General features: G+C 39.6%; 1 protein-coding gene across 1 annotated transcript in view; it reads left to right on the top strand.

Moving 5' to 3' along the window:
* The first annotated feature begins 319 nt into the window (after positions 1-319).
* The window catches only part of LOC120916785 (mucin-5AC-like), a 67,417-nt gene continuing 48,646 nt past the window's right edge, over positions 320-19,090 (top strand). Inside the window, 15 exon segments of the mRNA XM_040327722.1 lie at positions 320-415; positions 3,516-3,768; positions 3,852-3,966; positions 6,385-6,472; positions 7,316-7,422; positions 8,850-9,066; positions 9,361-9,486; positions 11,498-11,615; positions 12,606-12,744; positions 13,471-13,581; positions 13,786-13,855; positions 16,214-16,351; positions 16,529-16,693; positions 17,481-17,575; positions 18,146-18,272. Of these exon segments, the coding sequence (XP_040183656.1) occupies positions 343-415; positions 3,516-3,768; positions 3,852-3,966; positions 6,385-6,472; positions 7,316-7,422; positions 8,850-9,066; positions 9,361-9,486; positions 11,498-11,615; positions 12,606-12,744; positions 13,471-13,581; positions 13,786-13,855; positions 16,214-16,351; positions 16,529-16,693; positions 17,481-17,575; positions 18,146-18,272 (1,942 nt within the window). The 5' untranslated portion in view covers positions 320-342.

The following is a 19,090-nucleotide window of genomic DNA, read 5'->3' as shown; positions in this document are numbered from 1 at the left end:
GCATGAAGTAAAGTTTGCATTTGGTGTATGATTCTTCTATGGTGAATACCTGTTCTGACGTTACAGGTGAACTAATTTGTTCAGACTGTAAAATCCTATAATGGATATGATGTAGGAAAAGAAAAGATACACCAAAGGATCAGTGTAATCCCATTTATTACATGTTCAGATCTATCATGAAATTTAAGGCTTGAAGCTTGTTTTTTGTGTAATTAAATGGATCAAAATTAAGTCTCTACTGTTATCTCCCACTGGGAGGGTCAACCAGGCTGGTCTATATAAACAGCCAGGGTAGACAGGGGGAACCAGAACACTTGTCCCCTGTCAGTGAGCAGTGGCACCATGGGGACTATGGGTCCAGTTATTTGGATCCTTTCTACTTTGGCTCTCACACATTCCTTAAGTGTACCACGAGGTAAGAATTTTCACAAGCTGTTCCAAAGGACCACATTTAGGATAAAACTTATTGTTGTACATTATGACATACTTGTTGCCAAAATTTGAGATGTATTTTTTGTTGCCTTATATGTATAGTGTTATTTTTCAGGTTTGTCTTTTTCTTCTATTTCTATCCCCCTTTTATGTTGGGTGATCTCTTATAAATTTGATGACAGCTGCCAAAGTTATAAGGTGACACCATCACTTTACCCATTCAGGGCTGTGACTGTCTCCCCTAGTAGCCCATTCCCCAGCTAGGAATGCTCATGATTGCCACTCTTTTACCGCCTTTCACCTCTGCCAGGGCCCTTGCTGTATTGCTTGAATGGACTTGAATTTCCAGGTATAGGGGAACTTTTTACCTTCCCCCTTGTGACAGCCAATGGTCCTGATCAGCCAACACTGTCATGTCCAACACCATCCAAAACTAGGGCTCACTTAAGGTGAGCTCCTGCAGCTCCTACAGAGAGTGTAGACTGGTAATTATATTTTCTTGGGGATTGGTGGGGGGACTATCAGAATCCACTGTCACTTTGATCAAAATAAGCAAAGATACAATGTTTCTTTAAGGCCATAGAATGCACATTCTGATGTATTATTGTAATATACCAGAAAGATTCCTTAATATGACATTACGATCTTTAAATACCTGACATGCCATATTTTGAGAACATGCAAATTCCAGTCAGACAGTGCCTTGGCTGGGATTTAAACCAAGGGCCCCAGTGCAGCAAGGCAGCGCTGATCACTACACCTAGGCGTTTTTACGCCTGTAGCGCTACGCCTCTGCCGCCAGAGGGCTGGAAATACATGTCCCTCTATGGAGATGGTTCACATCTCCACGCCGAACGCCGGACGCCTGTCGCCTGCGGCGTGAAAAAAGGTCCCGGACCTTTTTTTCAGGCGTCTTCGAGCGTTCGGCTAGGAGATGGCAATCATCTCCATAGAGGGGGTCATCTTGGGGCACATCTAGGCGGACAATACCCGCGTTTTGTCGCCGCAAATCGCGGTACAAAACGCCGCTATTTTTACCGCGATTTGCGGCGACAAAACGCCGCGATTTCGTCCGTCTAGATGTGAATGCAGCCTTAGCCTCAGCATTGTCCAGCATGATAATACTCCCCCTAAGTGCTGTACATTTGACCAGAAACATCCCAGCATAATGGTCACCTTGTGTTGAATTGTAAGTGAAGATGATAGAAAGTACAGCCAACCTGTCTCTTATGGCACATCCCTTCAACTCTTTACTATTGGGCTCATCAGTCTTCACAGCAGCTAATTTTGCCAGGAAGGTTGTAGCTTCCTTTGTTTCTTATAAAATAGGTTTTGCCTATTTTTTTTCTACCATGGTAGCAAGTTATTGGTCTACCACATGCATGCTTTGATTTGATATAGGATTTTGTACTGCGCCGAATGCGCTTCCCATGCTGTTATGTTGTCACCAGGAAAATGGAAAATTGTATACTTACCTTGTAATTTTCTTTTCCTGGTGCCAATCCTTGGCAGCATACTGAACCCACCCAGTTTATTTCAATAATTTTGCAGGGATTGGACTGTTGTGTGGGTGTCAAAACTTTATAGTTTTTTTTACTGGTCCTGTGGACAGAAGTAGTTGGTGCTACTACCACATGTATGCTGCCATAGATTGGCATCAGGAAGGCACAATTACAAGGTAAGTACGATTCAGTTTATGGCTGAAGATGGAATAAAGATATTGGGGTTGATTTATTAAAACTGGAGAGTGCAAAATCTGGTGCAGCTCTGCATAGAATCAGCTTCCAGGTTTTATTGTCAAAGCTTAAAGGGTCACTAAAGGAATTTTTTTTTTTTTAGCTAAATAGCTTCCTTTACCTTACTGCAGTCCTGGTTTCATGTCCTCATTGTTTGTTTTTGCTTTGATGTTGCTGTAATTCCTCTCTGTTCTGGACACTTCCTGGTTGTCTGTTTCCTGATCACCACAGTGCTGGGAGATTTCTCGCTGTGGTGACTAATTAAGGAGGTGTGATTACTGTGTGTCAGCACCAATCCAGTTTCGTTTTACAAAGCATCACTGCCCTCTATTGGCTCTTTGTCTCTGTACATCAGAGAACCAGGAAACAACAGCAAAAACAAAACTAAACTGTAGGTACATTATATGATTGTTTTTTTATCTATTTTAATCATTTTTAAAAGGAATCAGTTAACTATTATGTCTATATACCCTGTAAACAGTAATTTCAGCAACAAAAAAAAAAATTCCTTTAGTGACCCTTTAACTGAACAAGCAGAATTTAGAAGCTGATTGACTACCATGCAGAGCTGCATCAGATTTTGCACTCTCCAGTTTAAGTAAATCAACCCTGTTGAGTCACATTGTAAATGCATGTCTTATTGTGCTTTAAAGTCCATAGGTAGTGTTATAAATCAATTGTTTTTAGTTCAGACCTGAATCATGCACTTGCTTTAAGAGAATAGTGCTATGCAGTGCTACTAAGCAAGAAGCACAATCTGCTAATGTAATGATTAATTAATAATTCATTATATAATGATAAATTCATAATAATAATTACTCCTGCCCCCATGTAAATCTGCATGCTATCCTGAGAAACAATTTCATTTAAAACCCCATGGATGACTTTTTTTGTCATTGCAACAGAAAACAATTTTTTTGGGGGAACTAAAGACACATACACTAATCAGTGTCTTCTTGATCAAGTATTCAACATAAATATACTGTATGCACTTGTACATTAAAGAAGACTTCTACATAGACATTACCAGTTGGCCCAATACAGTTTATTGCCATTCTAGCTTATGCAATGAAGCAAATCAAAGAGTACTAAGATTGTGAGTGTTGGGTAACAGTCAATATCACAATGGAAGTTGCATGTTATTATTTTAACTAGGTCTGAGCAGTATAATTTTTAGCTGGAACTGGGCTTTACATTTTGCCTCGTCTAATTTCCTTTTTGGGAGATTTCCCTTTCATTCCTTTTATGTTTAACATCCTTTACCTGAACAGGGTAGAAATCTCATTTTGGACAAACTACATATATCTCTTCACTCCTATTCATACCAATTGATACTTTTTCTAACAGTGATGAAACCGGCACACAACAACCTTGTCTGCAGCACCTGGGGAAATTTTCACTATAAGACCTTCGATGGAGAAATCTATCAGTTTCCAGGAACATGCAACTATATATTTGCCTCAAACCGTAAAGAAGACTTCAACATCCAGATACGTCGTTCGTCAAGCTCAGATAGGACAGTGGTGTCCCATGTGATGATAAAGATTGCGGGCCTTTTCATCGAGATGAAGAAAGGTGTGATCGAAGTGGGAGATAAAAGGTAACGCTGGTTGAGAATGCAAATATTAATGGTAAATTGAATCCAAGCATACACAAGTTTCTATAAACCAACTTTTCTTGCAGGGTCACTCTTCCATACAGCCAGTTTGGAGTACAAATTGAGTACAACAATGTATATGTGCAAGTTTCTTCCAAGCTGGGAGTAGTGCTTTTATGGAATGAAGCTGATTCTGTCACGGTAAAAGGCTTTACTCATCTTATCCACAATAATTTTCAAGTTTTTGTTAGTGACACTGAATCCTTTATCAAAGTAGATCTTTTATATCTTCACGTCCAAAGTTTTCATCACATTATATAAAGCAGGCTGTTTAAAATGAATGGACTGTTAAAACATCTCAACACATTGAAAATATAGGTCCTGTACCATCATTTATTAAGCAGTGAGCACAACGAACAGAGCATATGTATCTGGGTGTTGTGGTGTTCCCTAATGCAGATACCTTGCAGTACACTGTAGTATAACCACAATACACTACCATGGGTTGGGGTAACACTTAGTATAATGTGGGCCATGATGCATACTATGGTGTGAACAGCCCTGAATCTACCCTATCCACCATTACTATAGCTTAAGATTTGACCTGCAATGTCCAATATTATGCTTTTCTTTAGAAATAACATTTAGTCTTTATGCACACATATGTACAGGAACTGTACAGCATACAAAGTCTGCGTACCCATTTTTCTGGCACAAACTGCTACTGCGTACAGCCACCCATGAGATGAATAAGAAGATGTGGCTGTACGCGGTTATGCTCTAGGGCAGGGATATGCAATTAGCGGACCTCCAGCTGTTGCCAAACTACAATTCCATGTGGCATAGCAAGACTCTGACAGCATCAAGCATGACAACCAGAGGCAGTGGCATGATGGGACTTGTAGTTTGGCAACATCTGGAGGTCCGCTAATTGCATATCCCTGCTCTAGGGGTTGAATAAAGCACCACATGCTTACGGACCTATGCTCTGAACACACATTATCTGTGTTCAGAGCAAACTTTAGTGTATGGGTGCTTTGTGCAACCCCGGCACATAACTGCATACAGCCGCATCTTCTAATTCAACTCAATGGGTGGCTGTATGCAGCAGCAGTGGGTCCCATTAAAATGATTATGCATTTCTCCACACTGTACAGACCGTGTATGCAGTGTGCATGAAGCCTTATACAACTGTGACCATCATTAAGGGAAACTTAATTTTGAAAGCTGTGCTCAAAATAAAACAGGCAGAGGCCAAAGGACTAGTTACCAATATTGCCTGCAGTCTCTCTGCAGCTGATCTTTCTTTATTACTGACTTACATAATATTCTGAGACTAGCAGTCAGATGTAGCAGATCCCTAATCTCACACTCTATACAGATATGACAGATATGAGGCTGTAGGCACAGAAGTGCCTAGGCACAGTCACATACCAGGAAGTACACTGCTACTTTTCAGGAGGAATTCCAATCAAAGGGTATATTGTTCAGGGCATTGCTAAGGCACAGTTATCATTTGTAGATGTTCAATATAAAGGTGCATTCACAGCTGTGAATGTGCCTGACACCAATTACATGCAAGAACGCCAGCGGGGCATTAGCTGTGGGAGGAAGCTCCATTGAAAGGAATCAGAGGCTACCGGCTCTTGCAGCCAATTGTGGCCGCTCACACATAATCCTAAAATACTACACCATAGAAGTCTCCTCTCCTCCTTCCTGGGCACGGCTGGAGTTTTTTCCTCTCCCCCTCCCCCATTCCAGTGATCAGTCGTAGGTGGAACGATCGTGGAAACTTTAGGAGAGAAGCAGTGAGTTCTGGGGGACTGGTGGAGGAGAGTCACAATGGTTCAATACTACAAATAGGAAATATTTTCATCAGGAATTTGGAAACATTGGAGGACCTACCCTCTCATCAAATACATGGGACATTTTATTTATCTTCTGCATATACCATCATTGCATTATTGAACCATCTACTATTGCGTAAATTTGGTGCATTTTTGTGGCACTATCAGCACTTTTATGTAGTTCTTGCACTGAGTTGCAGTTCACTTGCATTATTTAAAGTTATTATATTTACACAGCAGCACTTCATTATTTTTTAGATCACTTGTATATATTTGATTTTATTCACGTGTATTATATAATAGCCGCCTGTTATATAGCACTTTATTACCATATTGCACGGTGAGAGGATCGTTTGTATTTATTTACTCTAGCGCCAAACTGTAGGAGCGATGTATACATCGCTCCTAAAGTGCCTCTGCCCATTAAAATCAATGGGTAGCAATGCGCCGGCACTTTGCTGACGCTTTTAACCCTTTTTCGCCCGCTAGCGGGGGTTAAAAGTGCCCCGCTAGTTGCCAAAAAGTGCAGCTAAAACAACGGCTTTACCGTCAAAGCCCAGCGCTGCTCAGTGTGAAAGTAACAAAGCAAATCTTCACTTTTGAGTTTAGGCCCTTTTTAATGTAATAGCATGTTTAATATTAGACTTGCAACCATTGCTTCTTTCATGCTGCCATTGCTTCCTTTAGTGACAAAGTTTTTGCCTATGGCAGGCATGTGACACAGAGACAGTTTATTCTATGTATCTTACACTTATGTTAATTTGATTTACAGGTGAATGTTCCATCAAAATACATGAACAGCACACGTGGATTGTGTGGAAACATGAATGGGCTGACTCAGGATGAGTTTGTGCATAAAAGTATGTTCTACTACTTATAATCCTGTATTATACCTTATTCTTTCTTAGTACTTTTGTTATTTACAGAAACTCACTTTCTTTCACTGAATACACTTTTTCAACAAAGCTATTTTAGTTCAGATTTGTTTTATAATATAGCTATAAGCACATACTGTAGAACAGGTCACTAAAATGTGGTAGTAGATAATTATCCAATCACTGTATACTAAAGTCATATTATCCTGAAGATGCAATAGGAATATCAGACATAATTGTGCACAGTGATATTTAAGGGGAATCATAATGGCTCTGGATTGAATGTGTTTTAAATTCGTTTTTTCAAGAAGAATTCAAAGTATGGATATTTTTTTATAGTTACATCTGTGCATCTTGGACCAATGGAACTATAAATATACTATACCTATGGGATACCTCTATAAGCTGAAAATCACTGTAGAACAGAGGTCTCAAACTGGCGGCTCTAAAGCTGTTGCGAAAATACAAGTCCAAGAGGCCTTGCAAGGCTGAGAGTTACAAGCATGACTCCCACAGGCAGAGGCATGATGGGATTTGTAGTTTCGCAACAGCTGGAGGGCCTCCAGTTTGAGACCCCTGCTGTAGAAGATACCGCTACTCCTGTGACCTCCAATAGCTTTTGGGTCCCGTGTCAAGAGGCTGCCCTGCTGCAATCTGAACACAAAACACAGGAGGTTGCCCGCTTGGCACGGGTGCCAATTAGACAATGTTTTGCAGTCCTTTAATGAATGCAAAGCATTTTCTGATTGGAAGAGATGGGAAGTTACATCATTTTTTATAAGATATACTGTACATACTATGTTGGTAAAAATGTGTGTATTTATACAGATATCCAGCTGACACCTGTGCAGTTTGGAAACCTGCAAAAGATGGATGGACCCACAGAGCAATGTGAAGACGTTGTACCATCTACCCCTAAAAATTGTGGCAATCTGGTAAGATTTTAGAAAGACTTTTAAAAAGACAAAGAGGGGAATTTAGCTGTGTGAATTGCAGCTGTGTAATTCCAACCAATCAGCTTTTAGCATTAATTTTCAGTGAAACTTTAGTCATAAAATTAAGTCCTGCTAGATCACTTAAGGCTAGTCCCTTTTGCAGGTATAGTTATGTAAAACATTAAAAATAAGTGCCTATACTGTTCATAATCCAGTAATACACTGCCTCACTCTGCTCTGCATATACTCAGTTGCTCTCCATCTTTCGACATTTTTAGGCACTGCTGAGTTTGTAGAGGACGATCTGCTGACAGCCTTAAAACGGAATTAAACCATCCTATCCTTTACAGCCAATGAAGCTGCTTCTGATTGATCTGCAACTGCCATGGTGCTGCCCATGTGATTAGTTATGACACCAGCTATTTGATGGTTTGACAGTTTGGTTGAGGACAAATTTGACAGCCACCCCAGCATTGCAGGAATGTAACTGTATTTTAAAACTGTTAAATTTCTGGATTTCTGGATTTTTTCATCAGATAATTGATGAAGCTGACTTTCATCAGTCTTGCCTAAACACCATCAGTTAAAAATCCGATAGTGTCCAACGCGGTGACATAAAACACAACGACGTGCAGAGAAAAATTAAGTTCAATGCTTCTGAGCATACATCGACTTGATTCTGAGCATGCGTGGATTTTTGACCAATGGATTTCCCCACAGACGATCATTTTTCTAAAGTTTTTTTAACCATACGAACATTTTAAAAAAGGTTCTTTTTTTTTTCACCTATGGGAAAAAAACTGATGGGGGCCCACACCTGATCGGTTCGTCCGATAAAAACAGTCCGTTTTCATCAGACGAACCGATCGTGTATACAGGGCATAAGAATTACAGGCCTAAAATATTTAAATGCCAAATTTACATGAGAAATATTGTACCATTTTGAGCATCAAAAATCTAGCATTCTCATACTGCCAGGGAGGTTAATTATGTAATAGGGTAACTAGGTGGTGAGATTTCATTTTTAAATACTATTCAATAATATGCAAGGAAAATAAAAAAAAAATGCATTTTTGTGTGCACATGATTGGACGATAGAAGCCAATAGAGTTCCACCTAATTTACTAAGCTGGGGAAAATGTCCCTTGCAAAGTCATTTTTTGGTCATAACGTACACATTTATATTATAATAATCAGCATTCTACGAGCAAAAGTTATTTTGACAATCCAATATAAGCTTACTTGAAAAAAATCTCCTTTCATGTTTGTTTCCCGTCTGCTGGCCATCTTTTTCCACAACTTCTTGGAATTCCTGCATGCTTTGCAACTTCTCTTCTGCTGTTTAGTTTCATGGGCTTACAGTACACATACAATATGCTTACATACAGTGCACTACAATGTTAATGTTTTTGATTTTCTCCATGCAGAATGAGACCTGTGTCCGCATGCTTTCCAATGCAGCCTTCGATGACTGTGACCTGCGTGTGCCTCAGGATCTGTACATCAAGGCCTGTGTGTCTGACCTCTGTAGCTGTCAAAATTCATCTGATGCCTCATGCTTCTGTGATACCCTGTCTGAGTATTCCCGGCAGTGCACCCATGCTGGTGGGATGCCCAAAAATTGGAGAACCGGCACCATGTGTGGTAATGGAGTTTTTTCTTGCCCTTTTTAATTGTCTATGTCCTTTTCTAAGGTAGTTTTCCATGTCAGTGGTTGACTACAGTGGTATTTATCCATATTAGGTTCATGGTCTTAGCTAGAAAGCTTCCACTTTGTTGAAAGAGTCTAATGCAGAATGTGAGTAGTTGAGAACGCAATAGATCACTATTTTTTAGAGGACATTCTTCTGTGTTTTTATTGACCAGTTTTGTAAAGCCAAGTTGGAGACACTACTCTAAAATTTCACTTTTTACTGACTTTGAGTGTTTTATTGACAGAGAGGACCTGTCCAATGAACATGAAGTATAATGAATGTGGTTCACCGTGTGCTGATACTTGTTCCAACTCTGAGCGGACGCTTGTTTGTGAAGATCATTGCATAGATGGCTGCTTCTGTCCACCAGGTAAAATCATATTTTTTTTTTTACAGCAAGCATTCCCTGTGTGTTTTTGGTGATTATTCTGAGTTGGGTTATTTCTACAGATATATAACATATTAAACTACTAATTCAACATCCTCTAAAGCTATCTAAAACTCAGTTGTTTGAAAAGGTGGGTTTATCATGTGTAATTTTGTCCCAGCAAAATTACACATGATAAACCCCCAAGTGTCACCTCTATGTTGGAGGGAGTGTGGAGGAGTGGGAACCCATGCCCATATTTGGTGGCAGTGCCCTAAAATCCAGTTATATTGGATACAAATACTAGAATTAATCAAGGAGATCAGTGGAATTGAGATTGGTCTGGACCCCTGGCAATGTCTGTTCCATGCGATAGCTATCCCTAGGAAGAAATACAAAACAGCAATTATCCCAATTCTATTAAATGCAGCGAAGACAGTGATCCCGAAAAGGTGGAAGGAAAAGGAAGCCCCGTCGATACAGGAATGGTTGAGGGAGGTAGAAAGGACAAGAAACATGGGGGAGGAAATATCCCAACATAGGGAACCTAACCAGCAAGAGGTCGGGACTTGGAGGGGTTGGGCGGAGTTTAGACAATCCCTGGTTTATGTAGATTACATGAGTAGGGAAGATAATACTCAGGGAATTTTGGCTTGTCCAGTTTAATTCAGGAGTAGTGGTTTCCCCCTTCCCCGGGGGGGGGGGGGGCGGGGAAAGGAGAAAGGGGAGGGGCGGGGGGGGGGGGGTTTTGAGGCAAAAAGGGGATATTTTATGCCTCCTAAAATATAAACAATTAAAGGATAAGACATGGGAAAATGTGCACAAAACACTTTAAATAATATAGTAGGGGAGGGAGGGAGGGCTTAGTCCCCTCCCCCCTCCCCGTCCTTTGGTGTGTTTTTTTTTCCTCTTCTCACAAGGAGATTTTGAGGTAAAAGGATATTTCTCTGTCCCCCTAAAATAGTACCACTTAGAAGTCACAGGGAACATTTAAAAGATAAGACATGGGGTAAATGTGCACGGAGCACTTTAATAATATAGTAGGGGAGGTTTTTTTTTTCTCTTCTCCCTCTCGCTTCCTCTCTCTCTCCGGGGGGGGGAAGGTGGGGGTCAGAGGACAAAGCAAGGGAGGGGTAACCACATGAGATAAAGGGAAAGGAAAAGGAAAAAGAGATGAAAGATCAGAAAGTATAGGATAGACCCATGTTGTTAATGTTTTTGTAGTTATTTTTGCTATTTATGTATATGTAATGGTGTTTGTATTTTAAATGTGATCCTTTTCTGTGTATGTTTGTTGGAAATGTATGTAAAGTATATCTGTGTTTCTTAAAAAACTTTGAATAAAAACAAATGAAAGCAGAAAAGGATGACACAATGGGGAAATTTCTTTACAGAAGTTGAGAATCTGTAGCTGTATCCACTTTCATTATCCAATACAGGAATTAGCTTTTCACATGATTACATAATTGAACTGAAAATTAATTCAGTTCAGGAGTGAAAATTCTCAACCCCTTTAGGGCTCCTTTACTTTTGCGGTGAGGGTGGGTGGTGCCAAAAAACACACATAGTTGAGCTGTATTTTTACCCCCCCTCCACTTAAGTTGCAAAGGCAGCAGATGGGAGTGTACACATGCTGTGGCTTTGATGCTTTGCTTTGGCTGTGGCAAAAAATTATCCCGCCTGTTGTGGTCTGCAGACAGCACCGCCACCTAGCATGACCTATTCAAGCAAAGAGGGGCAACATGACAACCCCCCCCCCCCCAGCAACCATGTGCAATGCCCGTGGTTCGCAGTTCATTCAGTGTTTACGTGGTTAAAACAGGCAGTGATCAGGCAACATATCGCCTCTTCACCATCTGTCAAATGTATATGAAAAGCTATCTGACCGCTAGTGTAAGCATAATATAAGTAAACTGGCCTCAGTAAGTCATTACAACGTTTACTCTGGTTATTGGTATCATAATCATAAGAGTTATTAGAACCATCTTTTAATCTCAATCAATGTTTTTTTCAGGAACGGTACTGGATGATGTTGATAACCGAGGTTGCATCCCTCTCAGTAAATGTTCCTGCACCTACAACAATAAGACATTTGCACCAGGAAAATTTTATACCAGCAACTGCCACAACTGGTAAGAACTAAAAACTAGCTGTGAAAGTGCTCAAAGGGTGTTGTCATACCTGCTGGCCAAACACAGATCGCATTTCAGCCATTAACTGCATCCAATCAGCTGCAGTCACTGTTTGGGTATTCTGACGGCTGCAGGTGCTGGCTGTCAGGATACATTGGTTTACAGAAGAGGTTTGTCTATCCTTGCTGTTTAGCTTGCATTAAGGAATGAAAGGTCAAATGTAGTAAGAGGGACCTCTATAACTTGTGACCGAAAGCAATTATCTCAGTAGCTTAACCCCTTGAGCCAGTTCTTCTTTATCATGATTTTATGTACTTTATTATTTTTATGTACTCCTACTACTATTATTTGTGTAAACCTGAAATATAGGCTATACCATATTTTTCTAAATACAAGAGCCATGGGTATTCTTTGTTTATTTCTTACCGATTAGTACAGTATTCCAGCACAAAATAACTCCTCTACTTTGCCTCTTTAGAGGAGCTTTGTGTAAAGAACAGTCACTACTGATCCCTCTCCTTGTGCTGTGTGACTGGTCATGTCTCCACCTCCTTCTGTAGTTTATTTAAAGGGAGCCTATAGCTGGAGGACCTGCAGGGCCCAACCTACAACTCTGCTCTCTGCACAGCATACACCTTTTTGTACAAAGTTATATCTGGGTTTGCAAAGGCATTTGGTGCACATTGCATGGTTACTGAGAAATATATTTAATGTTTTTGTGCCTGGAGTTCCTCTTTGATAATAAAGATGTCCCTATGGTAAAAGTATCTTTTATAAATTCTCTATCAGAATTCTTTGTAAGTACTTTCTTCTCATAACTGCAAAATACTAATACATACATTTTTGAACATGACAGTCTTAAATAGAAACATCTATTTTAAGTTAAAAAACCATCTAAAGCTTTTTTAAATTACAAGAAATGAATTTGAGCAATACGGTACTTCTTTAATAATATTATTGTATCTGACTTGTTTGTATTGTTTATTATAGCACTTGTCATGGTGGTCAGTGGAGCTGTGAGGCTTTGCCTTGTGCTGGACGCTGCTCACTTGAGGGAGGCTCACATGTCTACACCTATGATGGCGGTCACTATAACTTCCATGGAGACTGTAGCTACATCTTTACCAAGGTAATATTGCTCATCAAGCCTTCACGTTACTGAGTGCACGGTAGTAGCCATATGGTGAATTTTGATATGCATCGTATTCACCCATTGTAGTACTACTATAATGTTTTCTGTAGTAATTTTCATAATGAATAAATCCAGTAAGTCAGAGATTAAATTAAAGCTGTCCATACACTGACAGATTTGTTTTGTTCAGCCTGAAGGTTGAATCCCCAGCTGTGGCTATTGTATTCCAACAGATAGGACTGGCGGCTGTCAGAATACCTGAACAGCAGCTGCATCTGAATGGATGCAGTTGCTGTTTGTTTGACGATTTTATGCCCGTCTCCTTTGATGATTTTTTTATTCAAGGAATATCAGGCGGGAGGGTGCCAACAGCACCACCCATGAAGCAAAATTCAGCCAGTTTATCAGGAACGCCAAACAATGTGAAATGTTGCCTAGTGTAAAGCATTCAATTTTATATAAACCGTGTAAAAATATGCTGTAGAACAAGCATGGTTTACATAAGGTTATCCAATTGATAAGAATCTCTAGATCTCAAAATATCCTGAGCGTAATATATAAAAAAGCCATCTGTATTCTGGATTCTGGTGGATAGATGATGCGTAATAAAGATGAAAATGATATATTATCACTAAAATGTGATTATTGCTGGTCAGTAATCCTTAGAATGACACTATTTACATACCACATTCCGATAACTCCCCCCTTTGTTCTTCCTTGTAGGACTGTGTCACAAACATGTTCACTGTGCTGACCGAGCTGAGGAAATGTGGAGTGACCAATACGGAAACCTGTCTGAGAAGTATCACCCTGTCTTTGGCTCAAGGACAGACAGTGAGTAGTGCTCAGTGCACCAGTACAATTTACCTCTCTTTCCAGATATTAGCTAAAAATATACTTGTAGTATACAAAGTGAATATCACTTTTTGCCTTTTTTTTTTTTGCTCATTGTTAGTTTTGTTTGAAACTTGTGTTTCCCTAGCCATTTTCTTTAGTTTGATCACTTTCCTAAATTGATGTCACCTCTGTATCCTGTAGGTTCTGACAGTGAAGTCATCAGGAACTGTGCTTCTGAATGGGATCTACACTCGTACACCATTAGTCACAGGTACAGAATCATGTCTGATAACATACTGTACATTGAAAGGTGGTCATACACTGCCTAATAAAAGGACCATTTCTGAGCCAGGCAATGAGATTTTCCAATCTGATCCCATATCCTTCGGGGTGAATATCTCATGTAGTCTGCAGGTAGCTTATTGCTTCACCTTGCCCTTTTTGTGGATTGATCAAACACTTCCTGTTCCTGGGTAGCTATTACACTCCTCCACTGTATCTATGGGGGGGGGGGGGTTGGTTGTCACCCAGACTGGTTTCCTGATATTGGTTACAAAAATGTTTGTAGCTTTTCATCTCCATTATGTGAGTAGCACAGGCAATTGGTAGTTTACAGAAGATAGCTAGGAAGAAAGATTGTCTTCAGTGCAGTTCACAGGAAACAACAAGGGCACAGCATTTCTGGCAAGATCATCGGGTATTTTGTGTACAAAAATATTTCTATTTAGAAATAAAAAAAAGAAAGCAAATTCATCCTCCACATCTAAGGACTGGTAAATAATTTTTTTGTTCCTTATTTCTTGCCATTAGCAGCTCTTGTAAAGACCAGTCATGTTTAGGGCCCATGCCTCAGTGTGGCACTTCTGCTACCTGTTAGGAACATAGAAGATCCACCTCACCTGTGATATAAATGAATGCATGTACAGTATTGATGCAGACTTGGTGCAAGTATCTTCCTGTCTGCCATTTATAGGTAGTAATCTGTCCATTTTGTCAGGAATGCACAGTGTCCCTTTAAAGGGAGGGAAGATTATAACAATTCTAGAAGCAGTGAACCACATAAATGGGCAGGTGGATAAACTGGTTTTCAAATTCAGGAGTTAGAGGAGAATACATGGCAGTTAAATAAGTCAGTTTTTTTTTTAACTGATTTGATAACACTCCAACGTGTATACTGTAGAGTGAAGCATTATAATTAAACTATGCTAATCCACTGGGCCCTAATTAACCAGTTTATGAAAGACCATAATAGATCTAAGTAGACTTGGGTGTGCACTGCAATGTTCATGCATATAACCTGAAATCATGGCATCACTAGGAAGCAATGAAAAAAAGTAATATCAATGTGGGCAAAAAAAAAAAAGTAATGGCAAGAATGTCAACCTGTGTCAGTTCTAAAACCTGAAATTCTCTTTTCGTATGGTCAGCACAGTCCCATTTATACCTTAGTGGTTAGCACTTTTTCATTGCAGCACAAGTTTCCCTGGTCCGATTCCCAGTTAAAACACTATTAGCTAGATTCAGAGAGCTGTGCCTATCTTTAGGCGGGCGTAGCGTATCTCAGATACACTACGCCGCCGTAAGTTAGAGCAGCAGGTCCTGTATTCACAAAGAAGTTGCGCTCTAACTTACGGCAGCGTAGTGCAACTGGGCTGGCGTAAGCCCGCCTAATTAAAAATAGGCTGGTTGGGGGCGTGTTCTATGCTAAATACTCATGACCCCACGTATTTGGCGTTTCTAACGAACGGCGCATGCGCCGTCCGTGAAAGTATCCCAGTGCGCATGCTCAAAATTATGCCGCAAATAATCCATGCTATCGACGTGAACGTAAATTACATCCAGACCCATTCACGGACAACTTACGCAAACGACGTAAAACGTGAAAAATTCGACGTGGTTCCGACGTCCATATTTAACATTGGCTGCGCCATCTTTTTGGTGGTTTATCTTAACGCCTGAAATGCCTTACGTAAACGGCATATCTTTACTGCGACGGGCGTGCGTACGTTTGTGAATAGGCGTATCTCGCTGATTTACATATTCTAGGCGTAAATCAGCGTACACGCCCCTAGCGGCCAGCGTAAATAGGCAGCTAAGATACGACTACGTAGGAGACTTACGCCGGTCGTATCTTAGCAACATTTAAGCGTATCTCAGTTTGAGCATACGATTAATGTTACGAGGGCGCGGATTCGGAGTTACGACAGTGTATCTACTGATACGCCATCGTAACTGTACCTGAATCCGGCTATATCTCTGCACTTGCGTAGGGTATTCTGGTTTTCTTCCACATTCCAAAGACATTCATATTAATTGGCTCTAGGGTTCAAAATGGCCCTAATGTGTATGTATGCACATGTGATAGGAACTATAGACTGTAAGACCCTTGAAGGTATGGACTGCTGTGCATGTGTAATATGTTAGTGCTATGTGAATTGTTGGTTCTATATAAAGAAATGTACAGAGTTAATCAAACATAAATACCTGCGATGAAACAGATAGAAGCGTGTCACAGCTTCTGCCTAAGAAGTGCAAGTGAAATATATACATACTATATTTCTTCTTGGATTTCCTTTGTTTATTGAAAACCAGGTTGTTAATTTACATTCTTTACATTTGTCTTTTTCAGATAATTTTGCTGTGTTGAAGCCATCTTCTTTTTATCTGGTCATTCAGACCTTCAATGGGATCCAGATCCAGGTTCAGCTTGTTCCAGTCATGCAGGTCTCAGTGAGGCTGGACCCTGAGTACCAAGGAAATGCATGCGGTAAAATTTTATCCATGTCTTTTTATTTGGGGCTTTAGTCTTTAATGTTCCTGGAAGTATAGTAAATGAGTAAATGTGAAGAGGTGTAAAGAAGGCTTGATTTACTGGTGGCCCTTTGGGACACTTCATTGCTTTTTATTCATTTTAACTGAATATTGTTATTTCCAATATTTTTAGGTCTCTGTGGTGACTTCAATAAGGTCCGGACAGATGATTTTAAGTCTCTGAGTGGAGCACTTGAGGGGGCAGCAGCTGCCTTTGCCAACACCTGGAAGGGCCAGGCAGACTGCAGTGATGTGAAGGACAGTTTTGAAAACCCATGTGCACTAAGTGTAGACAATGGTATGTGAGGAATCTTTTATTAAACATATTATGAGATAAAATTTGCAAATATTTTTAAATACCTTAATAATATATATGTTATTCATTCAGGATGGCGGAGTATTACTGTAGGGTTAACAAAAAGAGGACTTAATTGCAGAGACAAGTGAGCAGATTGAGGGTGCAGAGAAAACATAGTAAACTGCAAAGCTGCATAATCTAAATAATGGTTTCATGCTCTTTTGATTATATAACTGGTAATCTGCTTTATAGTGTGTTGGGGTATGTGATTCATAAAAGTGGGAAAAATCCAGCTCTTGTATGTTGTTGTCCGAGTATGTTTATTAGGTGTGTGTATATGTAATCTGGAGTTCCTACATAGCTAAGCATAAATTCCATTGTTTATGAAAGATTATTAAAATGTCTCATTCCTTTTACTTGCTTGCTGTTCTGTCCAGCCACCACAAGTGAACAGATGAAACCCTGTGTAAGCTTCAAGTCCTAACTCAGAGCTTACACAAGACTTTCCCTACATCCATATGACCGTGCTGGGCTAATCACCAAGCACCAATGTTGTCATGTGGGAGCTCTTCCATATATAAACATAATGGGTATTTCTATTTGCTCCCAATGGGCAAATAGAGTGCAGCCTGGGGGTAGGTGGAACATAACTGAATCTGTGGCTTTGTTGTGCATAAACAAAATACGGTTGCACTTTAAGGTAAAATTATACAGACTTTCAACAAAGCTGTATAAACAGTTGCTTAGTTATTTAATGGCATCTAACCCTTTATTTACTAATCTTTAGAGAGGTTTGCCAAGTTTTGGTGCTCTCAGCTCTCGGACAGCAAGGGAACCTTTGCCCAATGCCATGCTGTTGTGAATCCAGCTGTGTATGAGAAGGTGAGTGATCTGCATTAAAGAAAACATAAATGTGTTAGATAGTCCACATGGCAGGGTAGACAATGTAAGTCCATAAAAGACACTGGGGTTGATTTACTAAAACTGGTGGGTGCGAAATCCGGTGCAGCCGTGAATAGTAGCCTATCAGCTTCTAACTATAACTTGTTCAATTAAGCTTTGACAAAAAAAAGAAACTGGTAGCTGATTGGTTTCTATGCAGAGCTACACCAGATTTTCTACTCTCTGGTTTTAGTAAATCAACCTCACTATCTTAAAGAAAATATGGTGTTAAATAATTTATTATGCCGTTTTAGTTTACCTGCTTTAACAAAGCCTTATTTTTATAACTTTCCTAAATATAAATAATGTATAGAATTCAAGATCAATATAATAGCAAGAGCAATAGATTTTCCAATTATCATACTCAGTTACACAGGAATAATAAGCTATTTGTAAACGTTTTACATAAACTTTCTATAAATCAGCATATTTCTTGCAAACCTTCAGTAGACTCTCCTATTTTAAGAGTGATCACTAAGACATGGTGTATATTTGTGTTTGTACCAACAGAACTGTATGTATGACAGCTGTAACTATGAGAAGAGTGAAGAACGTGTTTGTGCAGCCTTATCTGCCTATGCACGGGCCTGCGCTGCTGAGGGAGTGACTCTAGTTGGCTGGAGAGGCGACCTCTGCGGTATGTATGGAGGTTTATATATGGCGGATATTATCCAAGACATTTACGCTATACTTTGACAACATTTTTTTGACAATGATTACTTTTGAATAAAAATAGTTTTGAACAGTTTATTCTGTGTATTTTAGAAATGTGTCTTCTATTGTACAGAGGGTTTAGTATCACAATTGAATTTTTTAGATCAGCTCTATTACATGATGTATAAATATTATACATAGGTTTACAAAGAACGGCAAAATGTTTCAAATTTAAAATCAAGCCTGAATCTTTGCTATAACTCAGCGGTTCTGGGTTGCTGTTTGTACCCAGTATCTTAATATAAGAAGTAGTCTCCTTGTTTTTGCAATTTGTGATTGAATAGGCAATGTATATACTTTCTATATTGAAATATAAATATCTATTAGTAATTTTAGGATAGGAAATGATAACATTTAGTGTGGTTATTTCACTCACTCTTATGCAAGTTCCTGGATATTTTATGGAACAAGTTTGAGTGGGTTTATGAGAAATAAATTAGTATAAGTAAAAAAAAGGAATAGAGAAAAGGTTAATTTGGATTTTTGGGGATTTAGTAGGGGGTTGTTGGGAGTGTCTAGCTCTGTCTCTGTGTTATATTCCATTACCTCCTTGTTTTTCTAGGGTTGGTGGTAAGTAGGGATGAGCCGAACACCCCCTTGTTCGTTTCGCACCAGAACCTGCGAACAGACCAAAAGTTTGTGTAAACTTTAAAACCCTGTTAAAGTCTATGGGACTCGAACGTTTGAAATCTAAAGTGCTAATTTTAAAGGCTAATATGCAAGTTATTGTCCTAAAAAGTG

Source organism: Rana temporaria, chromosome 11 (assembly GCF_905171775.1).
Source record: "Rana temporaria chromosome 11, aRanTem1.1, whole genome shotgun sequence".
NCBI lineage: Eukaryota > Metazoa > Chordata > Amphibia > Anura > Ranidae > Rana > Rana temporaria.
Note: the sequence above shows the minus strand (reverse complement) of the source record. Positions and strands in the feature narration are given on the sequence as shown.